The 18,481-nt window shown below is 36.4% G+C and overlaps 1 protein-coding gene across 2 annotated transcripts in view; it reads left to right on the top strand.

Annotated features, from left to right (window-relative positions):
* Positions 1 to 2,377: 2,377 nt before the first annotated feature.
* Positions 2,378 to 18,481, top strand: part of GRAMD1C (GRAM domain containing 1C) — a 34,730-nt gene continuing 18,626 nt past the window's right edge. For both annotated transcript variants that reach the window (XM_082839033.1, XM_082839032.1), the window contains exons 1-5: positions 2,378 to 2,665; positions 5,168 to 5,286; positions 7,682 to 7,814; positions 11,140 to 11,299; positions 17,700 to 17,837. In XM_082839033.1, coding sequence (XP_082695159.1) covers positions 5,243 to 5,286; positions 7,682 to 7,814; positions 11,140 to 11,299; positions 17,700 to 17,837 — 475 coding nt within the window. In that variant the 5' untranslated portion in view covers positions 2,378 to 2,665; positions 5,168 to 5,242. The remainder of the gene's footprint in view (positions 2,666 to 5,167; positions 5,287 to 7,681; positions 7,815 to 11,139; positions 11,300 to 17,699; positions 17,838 to 18,481) is intronic.

Below are 18,481 nucleotides of genomic sequence, written 5' to 3' on the forward strand. Positions count from 1 at the left end.
TATATGGAGCAAGTACATGCAGCTTGTGAGTGTGGCTGGTTTGAGTCAGCTGATCTGAGTGCATCTCTAGGATGTCAACAGTGCTGAGGCCATTCTGCAAACAGTGGTTAGTTTATCAAGTTAGTGTCACCTTTGAGACCTTTCAGAAGAGTGTCATACAGCTTTTCCCTGCAGACTCCTCAGCCTTATCAAACCTCTTATTACTGCTTATGCCCCTCTCCAATGATTCTTTCTTTTGGAATTACTTGGAAATCTAGACGTTTTCCAGTAGTCCTGTAAATCTAATAAGTACAGTATTCAAACCTACCAGGAGAAAAATGCAGATTGCTAAGTATTTTAGTCACATATTCTATAATAACCTGGCAGTGTAGAAGTATTAGTATTTGTATATTGTTCCCTCTTGTTGACCTTTCTGGTTGGCAGAACTCCTCCACCTATTTTCCCTTGGTCAGTGAAGTATACCTCCTCCTGCCCAGTCACCCAAGCCAGAAACCTGGTGCATCCTTGTTTCTTACCTCTTCTTTGCCAACATGTCATGTTGGTCATCAAGGCCCTCATCATTTCTAGCTTGAACCGTTACAGTAGTCTCTTACGGATCTCTTTTTAACACTCTAATCTGTCCTTTAGGTCAGGGGTCCTCAACCCCCTGGGGGGGTTGTTAGGTTCCTGTTAGGAACTGGGCCACACAGCAGGAGGTGAGCGAGCGAAGCTTCATCTGATGCGCCCCATTGCTCACATTAGGTCCCTGGTGCCGAAAAGGTTGGGGACCACTGCTTTAGGTTGTTACCAAAAAAGTAGTCATTTAAAAAGTGGATCTTTTAAAAATGCACTTCTGAACTTGTTGCTTTTCTATGTGTAACTAGTAAGTGGCTTTTTCTATTTAGCGTGGAATACAGGCTCTTCATGACCTGGCTGCTTCCTCCTTCCCCACTGACTCTTTCCTTCTTCTTCTCTGTGTCTTCTTCCTCTCCCCGCCCTCCCGAGTCATGGTGAACTGGCTTGCCAGGCCGCTGCACTTCTCTGCACACTTGCATTTGGTGTACGTGTGTTCATCTTACTTGATATTTCAGCAGTATTTCACACCATGGCACACTCCCTCTATTTTGAAACACCTTCTTCCCTTGATTTCCATATCATTCTTTCTGAACTTTGCTCTACCTCTCTTGTATTTTTCTGTCCTTTTTTCCTCCTCTTCCACTCAGCCTTTGCATGCCAGACTTTCTTTGGGCCCAGTCTTAGGTTCTGTTTTCCCTCTTAAACCTGCTGAGCTCAGCTCTGCTCCATATCCAGTGGTTTACTATAAGGGATTTTTATATTTAGCAAAAGTATATAAAAATCATTTACAGTACGATTAATGTATATTTTTCTCATAGCTATTTGGTTACCATGGTACAGTGAGGATACGTATCTACGGTTTAGGTCAGTAAGACCTGCCATCATATGCCAAGAACACTGGTTTTCAGGGAGTAAAAGCTAGCCCCATAGTGAGCTCTCTTCAGTTTGAGCGAGTGGTGTCCTCCAGTGTTGCTTTGGTCCCTCATTCTGCTGTTGTATAAAATGATTAGATTTTAGCAACCCTACCTCCCCTCAAAAGGTTGATCCTTGCAGTCTATCAAGTAGCGTTTGACATGTCTACACACTTTACCAGACTAGATGAAACAGCTAGGTAGCTGTTTCTAGCTAGGTAGAAATTAGGGCAAGATTTGATTTTTCATTTAGAAGAAAATTTTTCTTCTGGGAAATAAATTAGAACTGGTAGATGAGACTCTCTATAGTGTTTATTATAGTCCAGGTAGGTCGCTGCCACGAAATTATTCTGAATAAAGGAAAAAATATTTCTAAAGGAAAGAAGTATTGAGTAATCAACATGTAAACTTTTCAGTGATGAAAGATATGCCGCCTGCTTCTTGGAATTGCTCCACCTGAATAGCTCATTCTTCTTGACATTTCCTGACGTTCCATTTACAGTACTCAAGAGTTGCAATCCTTGATAGTTGTAAAGGGTTAATGCAGGAGTCTGATGGGGATGTGACATTAGTACTGAAGAAGTGGGGTATGAAGAAGCAATGACATTGCCAGAATTGAATAGGAAGTATTAGCATGGAGAAGAAAATTTAACCCTTAATATATTTAATTTTAAAAATGAGATTAAAATCGTATTGCAATAAGCATTTTACATAATTGAGCATAGGCAAGATATTTTCATTTGCATTTTTTTGTTTCTAATCAGTGTGTAGAACAGAAGAAATTGGGAACTGTCTCTTTAATAAAACCCTGTTTACCTACCCTCTTCTAGTAGGAGTGGCTTAGGAACCTGTAGAGTGAGGTGTAACTTCCAATTCTGCATTCTGAAGGGCAGCCTTGGATAAGAGTGCTGATACTACAAACCAGGAAGTGACAAATCATTTGCCTTAAATTATAGTAGAGCTTGTCTTTTATAAGGAAAACTTCTCATAACAAAACTAGAAGATTGAAGCATGGTTGTCACTAAATGTTTGGAACTCTGCTGCAGATAAAGACTTTGCAGTGTACTTAGAATACAAAGCTTTCTGGGCCAGAAATTGATCTGACTTTTGAGCCTTATCTGATTACTGCTTGATTCCTCTTTATTTTGCTCAAGTGCTCAGCAGGTTGAACGGGGAGCCTTCCTCCCCATTGTTAGCAGGTAGGTGGTCAGCCTTTGTTTAAAATTTAAGTTGTTTTTTAAGGTTACTTAACCCTGGTTCTGCAGCTGATTATTGAAAGAATTATGAATATCAGTCTGGGTATATGTTTTAATGTTTGAATATTCAGCATGGCTGTAAATAATCATTTTTGTGACTTTGTAGAAAAAGTCATTTTTAACAAATTAGCAAATCTATAAGGTGACAAGTTAAATGAGTTCTATTTTGTTTTCTATTAACCTTATATGTTTAAATTTAATTAACAGATTAAAAGTATATTGAAATTACTCTGCTATTAACTTCCTGATAGTATTTGATAATATATTTAAAACATTTATTGATGTAGTCAAATAAAATTGTATTTTTGTTGTTACTATTTTACTTATAAGGTTCATTTCTTTCACTCTTAGAACGCTGTCTGAGTGTTTAGCTCATTGTTTATCTACTTGCTTTAGTTTGTTTTTGGAATACTTTGAAGACTTTTTATAAAAGGTTAATCTTCCACAAGTATATTGAAATATTGTTTCTCTTTATAAAGTTAACCATGCATTTATGACACTAAAATTGTTTCAAAGATAACATCTTTGGAATATTGAGCTAATTATTAGTATGAGCTAACTGCTATTGTGAAAAAAAATAAAAGCCATTCACAAATGGCTCTTCTGGAGTGGGGATCAGAAATGTGTGTGGGTACCTTTAGGATCAAGAACAGTGGTTTCTTTCTCTACCACTAGTGATGCTTTTTTTCTTCTATGGACACTCTGCTTCAAAAGACTTTTTGTCAACCAAATAAGTGGTGTATATTAAATAATAATATGTTAGAACATTATCGTTTATTAGGGATACATTATTTCCAATGAGAGTTTCTTATCAGCCTGAGATAACCACTCTAGGTTAATATAATTCAGCTCCGAACGAAGAGGCCTTACATTTTACCTAGCTTGAAAAACTTTATTGTAGGTAACTGTTTGGATATTTTTGACTTTTTGAAATACTGATAATAACATCTGAAGTTTCAACAACTGCTCTTATGGAATCTTAGTCATCTGGGAACTAGCAGTCTAAAGTGCAGAAATTCTGTTCTTATTATCTTTGAGTTTCCATGAAATGTAATGAAGGTCATCTAGTATAATGTAACAAACAGAGATACCATGGCTACTAGACAGAGAGGAGAAATGGGGAAAAAGAAAAAAGGAAGTGTGGTATTTGTCGTTGGGAATATCTGCGAGGAATTCAAGGTGTCTGTATGTTTTTGCCCCATAAAATTTCCCTATATTTATCGCTACTATTTACCCACTTAAAATTTTTACTCTGATTAGTCTGATAAATTGATAACTGACTTCAAAACAAATATTGCTTATGTTTTTCATGTATTTTATTCTGTATTTTTATGTAGCTTCCCTCTCCCAAATTTTTTTATTTCTCCATTTCCTCTATTTATGTCCTTCCTTCAGCTTAGCTGAAGACCCTTCTGCAGTGTGAAGCCTTATCTGATCACCTTAAACCACAGTAATATTTCTTTCTTTTAGATTTCTATATCATGTTGATTCTACCAGTTCTTTAGTACATAATAATGATATAGCTTGTCATATTTAACTTTTACTTAAAAGTTTGCAGTGTTTCTTCAACTAAATTACAGTTGTTTGAGAGCAAGTAGGACATCATTTTTATCCGTTTTAGCATCTAGTGCAGTGATACACATGTGGTAGGTTCTAAATAAATATCTGTTGAATGAAAGAGATGTAAAGAATCTTGCCAACAGTTGCTTCAAATGTTATGCTGCCTCCCTCTACCTTGCTTAATTATGTAATTAACCATCCATAATGTTTCTAAAAATCAGACTGTTAGTTGTCATACTACTATCATTTTTGTTTTCCTTTGTAGCACATGCATTTTTTATATTAGATTATTTAACACTGATATGATACCTACAAAGAAAGAACAAGCTGGACTTTATTAAAAATAAATAAAAATAAAAACAGAAATATTCTGAATTCCAGACTCTTGCATTTTATATTTTAGGAAAATATAATTTAAAATTTACTGATATGTGAGGTTTCAAATATAGTTAAAATATTCAGATACATTATGAATTAAGGGGAGGGATTCTGAACTGACATGTGGTATTCTGAATGGTGATCCAGTCATCCTGGTTGGATTGCAGAATTTAAATCACAGATTAGTAATTGCCGGAAAGGATGAACAAATTATTTTATAAAAAGAGGGTTTTAAATGTCTTACACCCATTGACAGTAGTTATTATGTTACACACTTTAAAATCATCATCTACCTATTCCCAGTATCAACTATGTCGGATACATTTTGTTAACCCACTTTTTATAGATACAGAAAACTGATATCTAGAAAGGTGAAATAACTAACAAAACCATACACTAGTAACTGCATAACAGGTCATTTTGACTTCAGAATTCATGTTTTGAATCACTATGTTGTATACTATGTTCTGTTTTCCAATAGTCAGGGTAATCTTTCTGTCATTCTAGAGCTTGACCAGACAGGAAGTCTGGCAGCTTCTCCAGCAGAACTATGGAACTGAGCTAGGCTTAAATGCTGAAGAGATGGAGAACTTGTCCCTGTCGATTGAGGATAATGTGCAGCCAAGGTACTGCAAAGTGTTTTGAAATGTCAAGATTTATTCATCATTAATCAAAGCAGAATTATTTTAGACTTTACTAATTCAGGCTTTCTATTTATTCACCATCCAGTGAAATTTGCCTCTTGCTTCTCTGTAGTGGAATGAGTGAAAGGTGAGGACAGTGAATAGTTTGCTAAATTGGTAAGCAAATACAGGGCAGATGAGGAAATGTTCACTTTGCAACTGTGTCACCTAGGATTTGCTTAAAGCATGGGGTTAGTAAACCTTTTTATTAAGGATATGGAGAAGTACCTAGTGAAATCTCTGCACCTATAGATAACAATAAAGAAAATTAGCTGGAAGATATTTTAAGGGATAGAAAGATAATATGACTTTTCCTCAAGGATACCCTAGCGTAGTACTTGACATGTAGTTGGCACTCAATAAATATTGAATGCATTAATGAAAGGAGCTTATAGCGCTACAGGGAATGCAAATAATTATAATACAGGGTTGGAAATGATAAGGGCCAAAAAGAGCAATAGATAATGTGGGAAAAATTCAGAGTGGAGAGAGATTATTTTTGACTGATGGGAATTCACTTGGAAGAGTGGACATTATTATTAACCTGTACAAATAAAAGTGCTTTTTGTCCAGTGGTGATTGAGGTCAGAGCAATAAAAACAACTAAGGATAATACATGAAAATTCTAGAGCAAACATTATGCTAAGTCAAAGGAGCCAGTCACAAAAGACCACATATCGTATGATTCTATTTATACGAAATAGAGTCCAGAATCAGTAACTCCATAGAGATAGAAAGTAGATGAGCAGTTGCCAGGGACTGGGAGAAAGGGAGTGTGGGGAGTGCAACTGCTGATGGGCACAGGGCTTCTTTTGGGGTGATAAAAATGTTCTAAAATTAAATAGTGGTGATGACTGCACAACTCTGTAAATCACTGTATTGTACACTTTAAATGGGGTGAACTTTATGATACATGAATTATACCTCAATAAAAAATTAGGTAAATTATTTATTTAGAAATTCTGTAGTAAATAAGTCTTAAGGTGGAAATCTTTCAAAGTCTCGTGTGTACGAAGATTTTATTCTATCTAGATAAGTCTTCTAGTTATACTGATCCTATTTATATTGTGTCAGCTCAACATTAATATTTTGGTCTTTTTTACATGGTTGCACGTGTATATTTTATTAGTTTTCTGTAAAGTTAAAAATTTCCATTGGACTACTCTCCTTGTAAAGTTTACTAGGCTTGGGACTTCCCTGGATCCTCATTCCCTCTTCTGCTCTTTTTCTCATTCTTCCAGTCTCTTGAGAGAAGCATATCTACATCACACCTGTATTTCCTCAGCTCTTCCATCTTCTTTCTTTTCACTTTCAATCTTTCCTTCACTCTCCTTCCTCTTTTTTTCTTCATTTCTCCACAATCCACCTCCATCCTTAAAATCCTCAAGTACAGACACTCAGCTGGTGGTCTTGTCTCCAGGAGCCGTTTTCCTTGTTTGGTTCCCTCAGAGTCCTGCTATTCTGCCCGGCCAGGAGTAACTGAGTAGTAGACCTAAGTATTATTTGGGTGAAGTGGAATAGGCTTTTTTAGCTTTTCTGTCTCTTTGTCAGGATAATATGGATTCACATGTCAGGCGGCCAGTTTATTTTAGGAGAGCTTTAAGTCTAAACATAGCAATGATTACATGGGAATGCTAATTGCTCAATCAAGTTGAGGTCTGGAAATTAGATCCATTGTGCTGCTTTTATATTTAATACACTTTCCTGTTTTCCCCCCACTCCCTGAAAGAGGAAAAGAAGGTCCCAAGACATTTATTGTAATCTTGTTCCTATGACCATTTGAAAGCTTTTCCTTTAACCTTAGGAATTCCTGTTCTCAGGAACGAGAAGAACAAGAAGGGAGACATGGTTTGATGGATGGGCTCTGTGCTCAGACATCAGGAGCTTCCCCTTCCTGGAGTGATGTGCCATCTCAGCTGGTACTGAATCTGAAGGAAGGAGACGAGATCTAGAACTGCCTTCCGGTGTTGCCTGGCATCCAACTCAAACACCTACCCTGCACCTTTCGAAGCTTCTTCATTGTCCGCAACTGCAATTTAAATAAGCAACGTTCATTTTATTAGTTGCTGTTACGACCACTTGTACTTGGTTAATTTCTTAATGGTTTCTGAAGTTTATAAAATCTTATATGAGCATATTTTATTTTCAGCAGTGAAGTCAATTTGCATGTGATTTAAGAAGATAGCTTTGTTATAAGTAGAAGCTTATTTGTTACATTACAAAAAAAAAATTTGTTGTCCAAATGCTTTATAATAGAAAAGGACCTCAGTGAGGAGACTGAATCAGCTGTTTGTGCAGAAGTGACCTTGTTTATGTTTCTATGATGTGTTTCTTACAGAAGTCCAAGAAGAAGCAGCTTGGATGGCTGTGGGGAGAGAGATGAGAAATTATCCAGGCCAATCAGTTTTACCCGTGAATCAATTAGTCGGGTTTCAGAAACAGAGCCAATTGATGGAAATCCACAAAAAGGGGTTAGTATATGATATCCCTTTTAAAATCTGTCTGATACTGCCATGTGCTCATCACAATGGACCTTTTAAAATCTGTCTGATACTGCCATGTGTTCATCACAATGGAAGAGAAAATAAAAATACAATATACAAAATGTTTAAAAACTTAAGATGTCAGGCTGCTCTTGTATTTTAGGACAAGAGTTTTAAGCCTGTAAGTTGCAGAGGTTGTATGGGAATAATATGTGGTTCTGTTCAGAGCTGGATATGGTGCAGAGTTACCAGGCAGCTCCCTGAGCATCCGTCTGTAAGGGGGATAGACATCATTAAAAATATAATAAGGTGGAGAAATTCATAGTTAGCAGAATTTTTCCCGTAGTAGGTAGTGTGCGTAGTGGAAAGAATCTGTTCTGAAGGGGAGAGGAGAACTCTGAGCACCATGCTTGAATAACAATAGATGCTTGTTAAGCTGATTACTAAAGCAGGCACATCCAGTTAATTACTGGGCTTCATAGTTAGTTAGTTTCTTTCTTTATTTTTTCAAGTATTATTATAAGCCCTTCAATTTTTTTTAATTTCAGTGAGTTTCTATCACTTGAAGTCATTATTATTACTACTTTTTTTTTTTTTTTTTCGGTACGTGGGCCTCTCAGTGTTGTGGCCTCTCCCGTTGCGGAGCACAGGCTCCGGACAGGCAGGCTCAGTGGCCATGGCTCACGGGCCCAGCCGCTCCGCGGCATGTGGGATCTTCCCGGACTGGGGCACGAACCCACGTCCCCTGCATCGGCAGGCGGACTCTCAACCACTGCGCCACCAGGGAAGCCCTGTTACTACTTTTTATACTCAGTTTGTCCCCTCTGCCAATGGGAGCCCCTTCAGGTTGGCTCCTTTGTCCTTTTGAAATAATCAATAATCTTTGATGACTTCCTTTCTTTCTGGTACAATAATGTGTCCTAGGCACATTTTGTTTGTATACTTTCTGTCCCAGACTTAGTATCAGCCATTTTTTCTAATGAGCCATAGTTTTAATGAAAAATGGTACTTAGGCCACATTCTGAGTGCTAAGAGTGTACAACTTTTGTCCTTCTGATTGGGGACGCAAGTTTGGGGCCAATGCTGAATTTCTTGTTTTAGATCAGAGCATTGGCTTCAAATCCTACCTCTGCCACTTGCTAACTGTATGACCTTAAATAAATTAACTTAATTCCTTAACCTTTCTATGCTTTTGTTTTCTCAACTATAAGATGAGGACACTTACCCCACAGGGTTTTTTAATAAGGACTAAATGAATTAATATATGTGAAAATGCATTGAACAGTCCCTAGCACATATTAAGTATTCAGTAACCATAAGCTATTATGATTGAAGGTGAATCTGTGTGTGGCCAGCAGTGGACTTTTTCTACCTTCTCTCGAGCTCCCAGCATCTGCTGTGAATAAATGTTGGGGAAACGTTGAAACAGAATATATTTATGTAAAAGGCCACCAAGTTATAAACTTGTCTCAGGCAATTATCACGCACCTATCTCAGTCTGATTTTGTGTTGTGGATTTCACGTAAAACTTATTCATCAAGAGACCCTTAGGAACTTACTGCTGGTGTAAGGGAGGTGATTCTGAATGCTAATCCCCTTGTACGTTCTCACTGAGAAGACCAAACCACTCAATTTTGGGGTGGTAATAGGACAGGGGATCTCTTACAGTCCCCTCCTCCTTTTACAAAAGTCTGACTTTGAGGACTGGGTTCTCAGGCAATGTCTTCTGTACCTGCTCTTGGGACAGTTAACCTATTGGTCCTTGCTTCTAGTTTTGTCCCTAAAGGAAGTCATATGTTCTCTAAGGAAAGGGAATGGAATGTAGAGGAGTAATTTAATGTTTTAAGATTGATTATATATTCATTGATGTTTAGTATAGATGTTTTCAGGTTATGGAATACAAGTAATTTAGAAGTTTGGTCCTTTTTTTCCTTTTGCACTCAAGAGCAGTAAAGTGAGATTCTCAGATATCATGAATATCATATGTCACTTAATTTGTTTCATTTTTACTTCCAACAAAGTTGGAAATAATAAAAAGTTAGAAATAACATTTTTTCCAAGAATAAAATAGGTTTTTCTTAAGTTATAAACTTAATACGCTTTGTAAAAAATCAGGAAATATAGAAAAATATACAAAGAAATAAAAATTGTCCAGATGCTAACCGTTCGAAGATAGGGACTGTTACTTTTCCTATAAATATCTGTCCATGTTCTTTATAATAGGAACTATATCTTAATTAGAAACAACAGGAGTAATATGTGTGGAAAGTTACTCTACTTAGCATCTAAAGAGACCCTGGGTCAGCTAATAAACCTGTTGCTTCGTAGTGTGGAACTCTGAAATAAATCAAGTCTTGATTTTAACAATACTCTCTGATTGAAAAATCAATCCTCGACTAGGATGGTATAATCCTTTAATAAATTGAGTCCTGGGGCCTGGTTGTTATTCTGCTTTCTGAGCGGCCAATGGAAACTGGTCTCCTCCCTGGAGCTGCTTCTGTTGTTAAGTGCTGCTCAAGGATCTCATGGGGCAGGAAGTTATAGATACACTTTTGCTGTCTTTCATCTGCTTATACACAGACAATGCAAGAAAGTACATTGCTGTGTAGTTGATATTTATCACACTGTTCTATTAAGCCTAATTATAATACTGTTCTACTTGAATACTACTAACATAGCAATAGCATTCATACTTTAATGCCTAATATTAAATTTATTATAGAAATGACATATCTTTATTAAGCCATTCCCAGAAAGTATGGATAGCGGTATATATTGAATATATTTTAATGCCCAATTCCTTAGTCCCTTAACAGCAAAGCCAACTCTGTTCTTATGGGTTTGCTGTGAAATTAATTTTCCCTTTTAATCTTTTCTCCCTCACTGTACTCTTATGTGACTTTTATCTCTCTTTTTTCTTTCCCTTTCCCCTTTAGTTACTGGTCTTAAGAGATGGGTGAGTTCTCTTCCTTGAGGTGATGGGGCAGGTATTGTTGGGGAAACTAACTGGGTTTGACTCCTTTCCTTTTCACACCCCAAAGAACTGACTGTTCTATTATTTTTGTCCTTTGTCCCCTTTCTCTTCGACCTAGGTGATTCACGTGTTGTTAATTGTCTGTGAGTTCTTTTTTTGTGATGTTCTTCATAAATTTATTGTTCATTAATGTATAAGAAGATGCCTTTAGGATAGTCTATGTTATCTACCAATATTTTTTGGACTGAATTGGAAATGTGATACAAACATAACAAATTTTTCAAAAAACAGTATTTCAAAGTGTCTTTATTATTAAAGATCTCATTGTTTGCTTTTTAGGGGTTAGGGAAAGAGGAACCCCAAAGTGAGAAACAGATCAAAAGTCCTTCACTAACTTCAGAAAAGAGGTTAAGTAGACTGTCATCAAAATCACTGGACTTGAATAAAAATGAATATCTTTCTTTGGACAAAAGCAGCACTTCAGATTCTGTTGATGAAGGTAAAGAATTTCTTATAAATTTTAGTAAAATTTCAGTTGCGTCTTTCAATGTTTACTTTTATGTTAGGTGTGTGCAAATTGAGCATTTGGTTTTTGCATTAGATACAGTCTCACTCTATAATGAACCAAAAAAGGATGGAAGTTAGTAAGAAATAGAGGAAAGGGGCTGCTAAATCTAACCTCTCTCCACTTTTCAGAAGCCTGGAATTTGGAAATCTTCATCACTTTTAGCTTTTAATGTCCCAAGCCTTAAGATGGGGGAGATGAAGCAGTAGCAAGGGAAAAGCAATTTTTTTCTTTTTATCCATGACTCATTTGTAACTGGATGTTGTGCTTCTTATCTCCCTCACTTGTTTTTCTCCTCCTCCAACCTCCTTCCCCTCTGGCAACCACTTGTTTGTTCTCTGTATCTATGACTCTGTTTCTGTTATGTTTGTTCATTGTTTTGTTTTTTAGATTCCACATATAAGTGAAAGCGTACATATGTGTCTTTGTCTGACTTATTTCACTAAGCATAATACCCTCTAGGTCCATCTACGTCAAAAACGGCAAGATTTCATTCCTTTTTATGGTTGAGTAATATTCCATTGTGTGTGTGTGTGGGTGTGTGTGTGGTTGTGTGTGTGTATATATATATATATATATGTACACACACACACACACCCACACACACACACACCCACGTACACCACACCTTCTTTATCCATTTATCCATTTACCTTCTTTATCCATTTATCTGTTGATGGGCACTTAGGTTGCTTCCATATCTTGGCTACTGTAAATAATGCTACAGTGAACATAGTGGGGTGCATATATCTTATTGAATTAGTGTTTTCGTTTTCTTCAGATAAATACCCAGGAGTGCAATTGCTGGATTGTATGGTAGTTCTATTTTTAATTTTTTGAGGAACCTACATACTATTTTCCATAGTAACTGCACCAGTTTACATTCCCACCAACAGTGCACAAGGGTTCCCTTTTCTCCACATCCTCCCCAGTACTTGTCATTTGCTGTCTTTTTGATGACAGCCATTCTGACAGGTGTGGGGTGGTACCTCATTGTAGTTTTGGTTTGCATTTCCCTGATGATTAGTGATGTTGAGCATCTTTTCATGTGCCAGTTGGCCATCTGTATGTCTTCTTTGGAAAAATATCTATTCAGGTCCTCTACTCATTTCATTTTTTAATCAGGTGGTTTTCAGTTGTTGAGTTGTATGAGTTCTTTGTATATTTTGGATATTAACCCCTTATCAGATATATCGTTTGCAAATGTCATCTCCCATTCTAGTCAGCCTTTTCATTTAGATTATAGTTTCTTTCACTGTGCAAAAGCTTTTTAGTTTGATCTAGTCCCATTTATCTATTTTTGCTTTTATTTATCTTGCCAGAGGTGATACATACAAAAAAATACTGCTAAGAAAGCTGTCAAAGAATGTACTGCTTATGTTTTCTTCTAGAAGTTTTATGGTTTCAGGTCTTACATTCGAGTCTTTAATACCATTTGAGTTTAAAAAAATCATAATAAAAATCTTCATGGTGTAACACTATAATTTTACTACTTTCCTTAACCACAAAAAAAGAAAGAGAAAGAGAGAGAGATTCAAAAGTAGAGAATATAATACAAAAGTAGAGAATATAATAAAAATAAAAAGCAGTTGCTTAAGGGAAACTTTCTAGCAAATCATATTCTCTTTACTTTCTCTTAAGTTAGAACCAATAACCTAGGGCTTGTCATGCTTATCAAATGGGCATTTCAAGGAATTTTTTTTCTTTTTAGCTGTAAGATTATTGACACTGAAGTCAGTGAAGTGAGGAGACAATGGGAAAGATCTAGGGTAGTGACTACTTTCAAATTTCAAGAACGGAGTAATGCCAGTGGAGTTTTGCTATACCTGCTTTTGTACCAGCATGTTATATTAATATTCCTGCCAGAATATTGGTGATGGGGATGTTGTAGTGGTTTGGATCTGTCTGGCATGATTGTATTTGCTAGTCCACTTACTGTTCGGCTTAGACCTGGTTTGGGAACCCCTGAAGGCTGTTTACTAAATCCATGAAGACTAAAACTAGATCCAAGGCAAATCTAAATCAAATCCAAATCACGTCCAAATCTAAAATCAAATCCAGATCCAAAACCAAACCAAGACCAAATCCTTGAAAACCAAATCCAAATCAGATTCAACCTTGGTTTGGAAACACTGAAGCATCTCTGATGAGAACTAAACCCACGCTCTTAAAAACGTAAATAAAAATAAACAAGTCCCTAAAATATCATAGAATGCATTAAGAAGACAGTTGATGTGTTCTTTTGAAAAGATAGTTGACAGAAAGTTTTTTTTATAAAAGGGTCAAGCACCAGGAATGACTAGACTCTCTTGGTGTCCTTACCATTCATGCTTGGGTACGCAGCCCTGTGAATTAGTTATCCCCTGCCTGCTTGAACCTCTAACTGTAGGAAGGTCTACTCTGGCACCCAGTGGCCAGACATGTAAGTGACAGCAAAACGGGGATTTTTTTCCCCCCTTCTTTCTCACCTGCTCTTTTATAAGAATGGTCCTTTAAAATAAAAATACCTTACGTTCTTTATTGAGTTCCTATAAAATTAACATTAATGATTAAAGGATAACATTAAAACTCACATAAGCTGTGTCTTTATCTAGAAATAAACAAAGAATAATAGTGATGTAGTTTCTGTATTGCATGTGAGCCCTAATCACCCATTTTTAGAAAATGGAAGATAAAAAAAATTGTGTGTCCTTAGTTACTCAGTTAAACTCCAAATTACCTAATTTTCTTGCATACCTACCTAGTACATTTTTCACATATCCTCAAAATACTATCAACATCTGGTTTAAGTTTTATTCATGTCCAGGTCCTTTTCATACTTATGTCTCAATTTTCCCACGATTTCCACTGGCCACTTTCAAACTTATATGCTTGAAATAGTATTTCTTCTTTATTGGAAATAGTAACCTGCTACTAAGTTGAGCAGTGTTCCTTTCCCCATTTAAAATGCCACCTGCTAGCTTAATAAATTTCCAGCAATATTATTGGTGATGTTATTTAGGTAGGAAGCTTTAAAGTACCATGAATTTAATAAATAAATAATCCCAGGGACTTCCTTGGTGGTCCAGCGGTTAAGACTCCACGCTCACAATGCAGGGGTCCGGGTTCGATCCCTGGTCAGGGAACTTGATCCCGCATGCATGCCGCAACTAAAGATCGTGCACGTCGCAACAAAGATTCCACATGCCGCAACTAAGACCCGGCACAGCCAAATAAATAAATATTAAAAAAAATAATCCCAGGTGGAAATAGTTTATTTCATATCCTTACTTCCTCAAACACATTTACATACAAAAAGTATTATTGTTAATTTCCAGCAGCAATACCACAGATTACGTTTTATCAGTCATGATACAGAGCATTTTATCGAATAATGGAGTTTAAATGAAATATGAAGATATTGTGTTGAAATATTTATATAAGTGTAATTTATGTCCTTCTTAAATGTGAACAGGAAACTTCCTTTTGGAAAATTATAGTTCCAGGACTCCTTAGAGAAATGGCTGCTTCTAGGGCCCAGTTGGGGAGTATACAAAATGAACCTGGAACGTCTTGTAGTGCCAGAATATAAAGAAGTGCTTGAAAAAGAAAAAAAGAGGCATGTCGGAAGGACATAGGAGTCAACCTGAAAGAGCTTCTAATGGCCAAACAAAAAGAAATGTGAGCAGCAAAATAAATAATGATAATACTGCATTATAACCTAAAGTATAAAATAATTATTCAGAAGTCCATACTGATACCAATGATTGAATAAATATATAAATGGGGGAGCAAGCACGAGTCTTCCTTACAGAGTTCCAAATAATATATGTAGATACTCCCCCTTCCAGGAGGTGGAGCTTAATTCTCCTCCCCTTGAGTATGGGCTGAACTTAGTGACTCATTTCGAACAAATAGAATGTGGAAAGAGGAAAATAATACTTTTGAAGTGGAGAAGCCTGCCAGACACCACCAAGTGATCAAGGTTAACATCATCATAAGTCATGCGGATATGTGTACACCCTGAGTTTGAAGAGAAGGGTACTTCACCTCTGTGGTATTCTTCCCCCAAATCCAAACCCCAGTCTAATCATGAAAAAAACCCACCTCAGATGAACCCTAATTGAGGGACATTCTATATAATACCTGACCTGTACTTTTCCAATGTATAAGGGCACTGAAAAACAAGGAAAAAGTGAGGGACTGTCATAGATTGGAGGAGACTAAGAAGATAACAACTAAATTCAACATGGGACCTTGGGTTGGGTTCTTGAACAGAAAGGGACATTACTGGAAAAAATAGGAATAAAGCCTAGTTTAGTTAATTGTACCTCTAAAATTCTTAAAAAATAAAAAGTTTAAAAATATGATTGCAAATTTAAAGTCCTATAAATAAAGGTAGACCCTAAGATATTTTGCGTTTTCAATTGTCACTTATTCATTCAAAAAGTTATTTAACACTTATTGTGTGCCAAACATGTAATGTACTTAGGTGTTTGAAATCAACATGATCCCTGTCCACAGAGAACTTAGAGTCTAGTGCAGGAGAGAGACGATACACAAGTCACTAAGCCAATAAAAATGTAATTACAAGTTGGGATCAGTTCTGTGAAGGTGATGAGCAGGATTAATAGAATCACGTGTACTTGTTTGTTTCTTTGTGAATACATGAATTATTTTTACAATGAACATGTATTACTTCTATGTCAGAAAAAGCTATTTCTCAAGCCTAATTAGGAAGTTGCCTCACAGAACCTTAGTTAATTGCCTAGTTTCAGTGATTCATTTCTATGCCCAAGTAGCCATTACTTGAAATTGCAGTGAATAGCTTTTGCCTACACATAGTATTGTTGCAGGGAGAAGGTATATCAGTATCTATCCGATGTCCCTAAGTTCTTTGCACCTGTAGCAAAATAGGGAGACACAAACCATTTCATGAGGGAGAAAAGCCAACAGCTGGGGTGAAGGCAGAGCTAGAAGAGTTTTTCCGATGCTTAAACCACTATCTTTTACTTTAAGTGACTGCTTTACATGGCTTAACATGGACAGATGCTTGACACAGATAATTCTTAGAGCTTGATTTGTGAACTGTGGGGAGCTTTTGTCACAGTTGCCATTCTGTACTGACAGGCATAATCCTTGAAATAATAAATAATCCCAGCCCTGAAATCATTAAAATTTCACATTGGATTGCTTTATTCTATTTCCTTTATTCTACCAGGCTCCTATTCCTAGATGTCCCTTTTTTTTTTTTCCATTTCCTTTTAATTCTTCTAAGTTAAACTCCTTGAACTATAAAATAGAGGTTTAGTTTGTGTGCTCTGGAGCTACAGTGAATTCAAATTCCCATTCAGTCACTCACTAGCCACAGAGCTTCGGCGAGCTTCAGCAATTCTCTCAGTGTCTCAGTTTTCTCATCTGTACGATGGAGATGAAGATGTTAATACCTCTTATCTCACAGGATTGCTGTGAGGATAAGATGAGTGAATATTTGTAACGTGCTTAGCACAATACCTGCCATATGCTAAGCACCATAGATTCCTGGGCTCTTTTATGCAGTGTTTCCAGGGAACATGAGGAGAGGTGAGCAGATGTTGCTTCTTCATTTGCTACCAGGAGTTTTCAACATAATTATCGCTGTCAGATTCTTAGAAAAATGTAATAATCCGTTGGGCTTTATTTAGCTTTGCAGAATACTTTTCAGAAGGATTTCTTTTAATGTGTGGTATTGAGAGTAGGTAGTGGATACAGTGATACTTGTCTTGGGGGAGTGAGCTTTAAGTCAAATCTGAAACACTGTTCAGGCTACTAAGTTAGTGAGTGCAGCAGAGAGATATTCGAGTCATTCATGACTTAGTAATTACCGAATGTTCGCGTATTCAGAAATGGGACCTGCTATTCACCGTGGTAGATACCACCCTATGTGTCTCGATACTGCCCTTGTCACTCTTGAGATATTTTTTTGAGTGCTCGCTTTGGCAGCACATATACTAAAATTGGAATGATACAGAGATTAGTATGGCCCCTGCACAGGGATGACACACAAATTCATGAAATATTCTTTTCAGTGATATATTATGGTAGTTTGATATTCAAGTTAAATATTTCTATGTCTTTTGGGTTTTGACTGAACTATTGATCATGTATAGTTTAATTACTATATACTATTATGTATAGTTATACATAGTACATATGTATATAATACCAATTTAGAGTTTTAATAGTGTCCTGTAATGTGCTGATCATTGTAATCACATTTAAAAACCATTTTGTGCCCCAAACAAACCAAACAAAACCTTGAAATTACCTTTCCTTGATTTCTTCACTCTTTGTTCCATGTTTTTTGTTTCCCCAGAAAATATTCCTGAGAACGATCTTCATGGAAGACTTTATATCAACCGTGTTTTTCATATCAGTGCTGAGAGAATGTTTGAATTGCTGTTCACCAGTTCACGCTTTATGCAGATATTTGCCAGTTCTAGAAATATAATAGGTTGGTCTTGTGTTCTTATCTAATGATAAATTTGGGAGAATTTTATTATCCTTAGAGGCTTGAGCCTATGTAAATTGATTTATGTTGTCAAGGGGAAAATTTAGACAGGCTTCCATTTTAATTTGGTGATGTATAAACTAGTGTTTAGGTGTTTTGGCTAAAATCATATGTAAGCAGTATAATTGTCCAGTTATTCAGGTCCTACCTACAATTAAGTTCAGACCCTTTGAGAACTAAAACTCCATTTATTTATTAATGTAGCAGTTTAGTTGGGTTGAACCACCTTTAAAAGGGTTCTACTGTGGAAAAATTGGATTCTCGTAGAGTATAAATTGGTGCAATCACTTTGCTAAATGGTTTGGCAGTATCTACTAAAGCTGACTCCACAATTCTACTATTAGGTATATATAACCTTCAGAAATGGGTACATGTGTATTCTGAATGACATGTACTGCAGTGTTCATAGCAGCATTATTTATAATGGCCCCCAAACTCAAAACACAGCCCAAATATCCACCAATAATAGAATGGATAAACAGATTGTGTACGTTCACACAAAAGAATACTGTATAGCAATGAAAAGAAAACCCTGCTACTTATAATAATACGAGTAAATCTTACTGATATTCTGTAGTATTAAGCAA

The sequence above is a fragment of the Leucopleurus acutus genome (assembly GCF_964270905.1).
Source record: "Leucopleurus acutus genome assembly, chromosome: 5".
Taxonomy (NCBI): Eukaryota; Metazoa; Chordata; class Mammalia; order Artiodactyla; family Delphinidae; genus Leucopleurus; species Leucopleurus acutus.